Source organism: Neolamprologus multifasciatus, chromosome 10, assembly GCF_963576455.1.
Source record: "Neolamprologus multifasciatus chromosome 10, fNeoMul1.2, whole genome shotgun sequence".
NCBI classification, from domain to species: domain Eukaryota; kingdom Metazoa; phylum Chordata; class Actinopteri; order Cichliformes; family Cichlidae; genus Neolamprologus; species Neolamprologus multifasciatus.
This window is the reverse complement of record NC_140448.1, coordinates 9,372,430-9,380,126: the sequence shown is the minus strand read 5'-3', so window position 1 is coordinate 9,380,126 and position 7,697 is coordinate 9,372,430. Positions and strand designations below refer to the sequence as shown.

General features: G+C 39.8%; 1 protein-coding gene across 1 annotated transcript; it reads right to left on the bottom strand.

The window, feature by feature from the left end:
* Positions 1-783: 783 nt before the first annotated feature.
* LOC146509572 (uncharacterized) lies at positions 784-6,394 on the bottom strand. Its single transcript, XM_085175437.1, has 4 exons — positions 3,945-6,394; positions 3,695-3,850; positions 2,270-2,356; positions 784-1,652 (listed from the first exon to the last, which is right to left on the bottom strand). The coding sequence occupies exons 1-4, from the start codon at positions 5,013-5,015 to the stop codon at positions 1,332-1,334; spliced, it is 1,635 nt and encodes a 544-aa protein (XP_085031563.1). The 5' UTR covers positions 5,016-6,394; the 3' UTR covers positions 784-1,331.
* Between the last annotated feature and the right edge of the window lie 1,303 nt (positions 6,395-7,697).

The window sequence follows — 7,697 nt, the reverse complement described above, 5'->3', positions numbered from 1 at the left end:
GTAAAAGGTTAGCACAACGAAAATAAACTACCCCTAAACTTGGTTTATATCTGACCCAGATAGACTGCAGGTCATAACTTCTTACCTGAAGTTCAGTTCACCTGACACTCGGACTGGCGGCTGCCTCGGGTCTCTCCTCCTCCTGCCTCCCCTTCCCTCATCCACCTGCTGGCCTCTGTGGAAGCTCCGCCATAGCCACCACCAAACAACTGAGTTATTTTTACACATTGGCCAGCATCTGGACAATCCACCACACTGAAAAAAAATTGGAGTGACATTTAGGGGTGGCTGTAGCTCAGGTGGTAGAGCAGGTCATCTACTGATCGGAAGGTTGGTGGTTCGATTCCTGGCTTCCCCTAGTCTGCATGCCAAATATCCTTGGGCAAGATACTAACCCCAAATTGCTCTCCGATGCATCCATCGGAGTATGAATGTGTGTGAATGTTATCTAGAAAGCACTTAGAAAGATGTGCTTGTGCGAATGGGTCTGAATGGGTGAATGCACAAGTTGTGTAAAGCGCTTTGAGTGCTCAGATGAGTAGAAAAGCGCTATATAAGAACCAGTCCATTTACCATTTACTTAAAAAAAGCTAGGCAACTTTTTCCACACAGAAAGTGCTTGTAATCTTTACTCGGGCTATTTCTAAGTAATATTTACTTACTAGAACCATCTATTTCTAATGTGAAATACACAAGTAAATTGCACTGGCAATACTCATCTATAGATTGTAACTTTTACTCAGAATACCATTGCATCCAATTATAAAACCCAAGTGAACATTGCTGATATTTCTTTGTGTTTCTTACTCATCTTTTCTTTGTTATATTCTATGTAATTATTAAGTAATATTTATTATGAGTGTACTAGTTAATATTAATCGAATTGAATAAATATTCTTATTATTCTATTAAATAATAAATCAATATTTTCCAAAACAAATATTTGCAGCTTAAGGGACACTTTTATTTCACAGTTGAAATGGCATAGATATATTTAAAATATCTACATAACATTATAACCACAAAAAACATGGCCATAGAACTTCTTGCTCGCAAATTTCAAAACAGAGCATATACACATATACAAAAAAAAACATGCTATTCAAAAACTCAGTGTGCACTGTCCCCTTTCTTCTAATCAACTTTCAGAACACATACATCAACTCTGTCCATTAACAGTTGCAATCACTACCTTTGCAGACATTCTCAGAACGTTCAGGACAGAAAGAACTTGTATAAAACTGAGCAACACTTGAAATTACTGTCAGAAAACAGACAAAATGCAAACAAATTAATTGTGCTGGACAAAAGCACAAATAACACTGGAACACTCACGCTAAAAGTTTCTTGTGGAGAGACTGGACCTTTGGTGACATTTTAAGGATGTCAAGCTCAAGAAACAGCTTCTGAAATACCTCAAATGTATATTTCAGTTTCAGTGGGTAACTTAAGTTGACAGCATAGATGACACCCATGAGCAGGAGGCAAGCGTTTGTCACACTTCCGCAGTCCTCCAGAATTTCTGTCCCCTCAATGATGACCGACACGTTCACAGGATCTTGGTTTTCCTGTGCCACATTGGGATGGATTACGATGATCTTCATCATGTGATTACTGCAGTCCTCTTTCAATGCTTCTTGGCTGATGTCTTGTGAAAACAAACAAACCACAATTAGCAATAACTAGAATAGATTCCAAGTAAAAGAAAAGGTTAGGAGAAAAAAATGTAAAAATAAAAAAAGTATACTCAATTTAGTATACTCAAATCAAACAATATTCATATGGCACTTTTCATACGTAAAGTTACAGAATGTGCTTCACAGAGGCTGACCCTGAGACAAAGAAAATCACTTTTGGGGGCCATCCAGCCTGGAGCTGTCCATGGGACGACACGCGTGTTGGTAGACCAGAACCATTAAATCATTAAAATAGGTTATAAAGGTATAATCAAATTAAATACTCTTTTGCTCATAAAATAAAGTTAATAAGTGATCGTTAAATAGTCAGAAAAAAAAATCAGACAAAAGGCAAGTTAAAGTTTAAGGCAGATAAGATAAAGATTAAATATGATTTAAAAAATAAAGGGTAAGAGCATAAAGATTTAAGAAATTAGTTAAAAGCCTGATTAAAAATATTAATCTTGAGTCTTTTTTAAAAAACATCACGAGTGTAGAGAATCTTTGACCTTCAATATATCATCACAAGTGAAGACCAGATTATAAGGTTAGACAATAATTTTAATACAGTCATTATGATCATCAGATTCCTGATGGTCTTTGATCAGCTCCTCTCCACTCTCTCCAAGATACTCAACTAAGCAACGAATGATAATGTCCCTTCTGCCATCAACATGATGCTATTAAACCCAAAAAGAAAATTTATTGCAGAAAATACACAACATAACATATGTAACATACATAACAGCACATACAGATGTAAACAGAAAGTTACCCATGGAGAATGTAAGCCTGCAGCTACATTCTAACGTTGTGAAGTGTGCAACTTAACATGAATTTCTCAACGATGTGTGTTAAGACAAGAGTCCAGTGCATGTCATAATCTGTGGGTCTAGAAACTGTCTCTGCCCAGTGAGGAAAGTTTTCTGCCTCATCACTGGACATGCAAATGAATTTTTCGCAACATATCAGTACCTCCTATCACAATATTAACCAGTCAAGGACAGGAATTCCCACACACAAGAGTAATATTTTGGGAAATAATTGTATTGGAGTCTATGGGCAGCAGGAAGGGATCTCGCTGCACTCAGAGGGTCACTTTGAAAATTCTGTAAATTTCTCTGCTTTTGAGCGCATATTAAGGGAGAGATGACAGGTTTGTATACACTTGTAGAGACAATCATGTGCATAAATTGTTAATTGTGGCCACAGTGTCAGGATCAGGAGAACAGTTTCAGCCAACACAGACACTGATCAGATTAAAGGACAAGTTCAGTATTTTACACTTAAAGCCCTGTTTTCAGTTTATGATGAAATCGAACGATTTTGATTGAAATTTGGACACATGCTGCTGGCCCGAGCTTTTTTGGTTTCTGTGGTAGCACACCCCCACCTCCACAATGGCTTCATAGGTGCACTGGAACAATCCTTCCTAAAACGCATAAAACTGTCGTTTACAAAGACGTGAAACTCACCGAGTGGTCAGGAGTGTTCACTGATATGTTCACACAAAAATCGCTGCAAAAGATACTTCCCAACTGGTTTTTGTCCAACTCCATTGACTTGTATTAGATGTGCTGTGATGTACGGTATTAGTCCACCGCTATTCTATTCTATTATTCAAGCTCTGTACGGAAGAATGTACAGGTGTGAGGCGTTTGAAAAAAATAGGTCCACAGTTTTACAACAAATGGTAAAACACCTGTTGGAAAGCATTTTTGCAGTGATGTGTGTGAACATATCAGTGAACACCCTTGACCACTCAGTGAGTTTCACGTCTTTGTATGAAGACATTGTGGAGGTGGGGGTGTGCTACCACAGAAACCAAAAAAGCTCGGGCCAGCAGCATGTGTCCAAATTTCAATCAAAATCGTTCGATTTCATCATAAACAATCTGAAAACAAAGCTTTAAATGTAAAATAACAAACTTGTCCTTTAAATAAGAGTGATACATTCGCAGTGTGTATGACCTCATCTTTTCCATTAGATTATGTAATTAAAATAATTTAAAATTTTACCTTATTCAGTGAGTCCAACATTGGTTTTATTTTGGTCCCTGCAGTCCCGCCCTTCCTTCGAAATATCTCCAGGAGTTTGGTGGTGTACCCGTCCAATCTGGACAAAAATGTTCGCTCCAGATGAATTGTGGTTATTCGCTTAAACTCCTCTTTGATCTGAAATGAGAGATAAAAACACAAAATGATGTCAAAGATGACTCATGAGATCTCACATACACTTAGTTGCTGCATGAACAAGAACTGGATTTACCTGATTTTCACAGAACAGAGAAGGCCACCTCTCTAAGAGGTCTTGGATTGCGGGGCAATCCTTGACAACCTCTTTTCTTCTCATAGCGAAAGACTTCTCCATTTTCTCATTAATTGCCCTCTCATTGTGCTTCTTCTTCATTTCCTTCAGCAAATCTAGTCTCTCCATCTCTAAGGTTTCCTCAGTCTCACCGAATGGCAGTGGTGGCAGATAGTTGACTTCAGCTTTTTTTGCCCTTTTAAAGCCTTTAAGTGAACCCTCTTCACTGGAGCATCGTCTCTTCAGTGTGTTCACCTCGAGCTCTGGAATGGCTAATTGGCAACCTCTTAACTTTGCCCTGTAGTTGCCCATTTTATACTTTATCCTCTGTTGCCAACCATATAGGCCATTAAAAGACCCTGGCTCTTTGAGGCATGGGTACTTTGCTACCAAGGCTTCAGCAACAGCTAAAATCTGGACACCAGTTGGATATGCTGTGAAGCCAAATATAGTCTCTGCAAGCTTCTCAAGAATGCTACTAGTTACGCTTGGGTTGTTCAAAAGTGTGCCATCATTTTCATAAGCTTGCTTTCCTGCTTCCAGTGCAAGGTCTATATCATAAGAGAAGTCTGGTATTTCAAACTTAAATGGCCATGGCTTAGACCTGTAGGATGGTCCACTCTCATCTGGGGAGGACAACAGGATTGTGTCGCATACAGATGAGGAGGAGCTTGCTTCTGTAGATAGTGGAACTGGAGATTCGACTTCTGACATGTCCACAGTAGTGAGACTCAAGATTACTGGTTCAGTTTTTACTACTTTGAGGTTAGCTTTATCTTGTACTTCCTCAATCGAGGTCAAAGTGAAGAACTGACCGTCGAAATCCATGTCCTGGTACATAACAGTGAATGGTCCTGTAATATCAAATGTCTCTCGAAGAACATCATTGAGGTCCTGAAGTGTGCTTGGGATGCCTGCAGGTAAAAGTAGTTTGTGGACATCATCCTCCCCAAAAATTATCCGCAGTTTCGCTGAGGGTGCCATATCAACAGGAAGAAGCTGCAACAACAGAGAAGAGAAATACACAGACATTTATTCACTCCTCACATTTCAAAAGGATAGGCAAATGTGGTGCTTTAAAGTTGTCAGGCGTCTTCCTGCAAGGGTGTATGAAGCCAAAGGATAAAAATCTTTAAGCTCTCTTTGCTCAAGTAACTGCACACTCCCTGTGTTCTCCAGCTCGTAACTCCTCAGGTGTTCATTGTACCATGTATTTTGTTGTCTCACGAAAAAAGTCAGTTTGTTACAAATCACCATTATCTGTAACACTTCAGAAAAGTCAGGCAGTCCTGCAGTGGAACCACAACACAACAACATTCCCACTGCATAGTTGGTGCCTAAACTGCACACATTATTGGCAACATGCACAGCTGTAACAGCAGGGAATTTGCATTTCACCAGGTCTTTTAGATCATCCTTAAGCACATCTAAAGAGACCTCTGTTGTTTTTGTGACTGCAAGTGATGGTTTGACAGAATGTGATTGATGATATGCAACCATGAGCTGGTGCTTATTTGCAAGGGACAGCAAAATATTCCTGAAACAACCAGTGTGTCTGACCACCTTCTTGAAAAAGCTGTGTTTGGCCTCGAATCTCATTGTCCAGAGGGCAGCCAGGGGGCCAAATTCCCGAATGAGCTGAGGATAGTGCTCAAGGAAATGGTGCTTGGGAATGAGCTTATGTTGGGGGAAAACATCAAGGAATCTGCTTCGGTGTTCTGAAATGATGCTGTCAAGATAGCAAATGCTTTCTTCAGTATGGGCTCGAGACATGACAAGGTCCACAATGTCTTTCAGTGTCATCAGCATCTGCCATACAGGCTCTTGTTGGGGTACTTTTAAACCTATAATCAGAGGCAAAAGACGTAATAAGCACCAATTTTCATGTGCGTTGCCCCCTACTGATTTTCGAGTCGAAAAGTTAGCAGGAATGAGATGTGGGCGATTTGTTTTATCACTCCACTTGTATGGGAAATTGGAAATGGCATCATTCAGTTCCATGAGAGAAAAATATTTTTTCTTGATCAAGTTATCAAATGCCAAAGCCAGTTCCACTGGAACAATGCCCTCCAGCAGATCATGTAAAACATCTGGAGGGTAACCAGATGTAACATGAAAATGCTCAAGTTTTTCTGACAATGCACACTGTTTTTTTACACCATAACAATGAGGGTGATCTGGACTAGACACAGCTGTCTGTACATGCAGTGTATGTTGATCTTTGGTTCTTTGATGAAAAGACCCAGATCTCACTTCATTGGACTGAAACTTGGATCGCTCCCCAACACAAAACCAGCAGATGTATGACCCTGCAAAGCTTTCGACAAATCCTGCCACAGAGTGCGCCCCCAAATTATCTGCCACCACACTGACCACAGTCCCTTTGATGGCTTTCCCTAACGCTGGAACAAAAAGACCCTCTTTCTCCAAGCTTTGGATATCTGTTAACAGTGGCTCTAAAACTCGCTGGAATCCAAACTGCTTGGTGTCTTCAGCCTTACACAGAATTGCAAGGTAGATTGATGTCAATGTGGAACGTAACTGCACCGGAATGTTTCCCAACACCCAATAGACAGCTGTGACTTTGTGCTTTTTTTGAGATGTCCCAAGAGGATTACATACCTCAAAGTCATCAACGTACAGGATGAGACTCGCTCTGTTCTCCTCTACAGAGAAAAACTTGTTGTTTTGATAGTGAGATCCATCACGAAATGTCTGGTACTTAAAGTCATTTTCAGTTTTTTTTTCACCTTCAAATGTGTTTTCTTGAAAAGACTTACTTAGGACCTGCACCAAGGAGGGCAATATTGGGACATACTGGAAGGTTTTGCCCTTTTTTTTTTTATCAAGTATGTGTTCTTCTGGTTCAACAACTGAAAAATGCTTCTTCATAAATTCTCTTCTCTTGTAATAAGTTGTGAAAGGGCCACCTGTCCCCAAGGCAGTACTTATAGGGTGTGTCTCACAAAGATTTTTCACTAAATCTGAGATAATGGCTGGATCCAGATCACAATTATGGCTTTTCAAGGTGGACACCACCACATCTCTTAAAAGTGGACCAGATGCAGAGGTGGATATAAACTGAAGCTCATCTACTATTTCATCAATGCATTTGTTTGGGACATTGAACATGCTTTCTAACTTTAAAAATAGATGGCCAAATTTCTCTTCTATATCTTGAGACAACTCCTGTGGTTCCCCATCCCAAAGTTCTAAGCTCTCTTCCACACAGGTCTCATCCTGAGCAAACATGGGTTCATTAGGTTTGCTTTTTAATACTTCAGTTTTAAAATCCTCAAGGGTGTGTGACTGGTGTTTTCTGTGTCTATGTGTAGCAAAGGTGGAATAAATATTTGTACTGAAGTTGCAGTTTTTGAAGACACATGCAACTACTTCAAACTTCCTTAAGTGGTTGTTAAGATGCTCAAAATACTGCTTCTCTGAATTAAAAAAAACAGAGTAGCAAAGTAGACAAGTAAATGAAAGAGGTCCACTTTGTGTGACCATCTTCACATGGTGTCGCCATCTAAGCTGTAAAGTGCTGTGGGAAATTCTGGACATACCTCCTGCCAGGAAAGTTAGTTAACAAGTCTAGCAGGAAAATACACTATTTGCTAGCGCAGCTGCTTTCAGTGCGGAGAAACTGACTTAAGTAGGTGAGACAACAGGAACGTACAAAGTTTGCCCGCTTAAAACTTACATTCATGGTTCCAC

Excerpts from the sequence above, each read along its gene's own strand:
- LOC146509572 (XM_085175437.1), bottom strand. The coding sequence starts at position 5,015 with ATGTCTGTGTATTTCTCTTCTCTGTTGTTGCAGCTTCTTCCTGTTGAT. Across the intron at positions 3,851-3,944 it reads CTCTGTTCTGTGAAAATCAG|ATCAAAGAGGAGTTTAAGCG; the intron begins GTAAATCCAGTT and ends CTCTCATTTCAG. Across the intron at positions 2,357-3,694 it reads TGTTGGACTCACTGAATAAG|CATCATGTTGATGGCAGAAG; the intron begins GTAAAATTTTAA and ends TGGGTTTAATAG.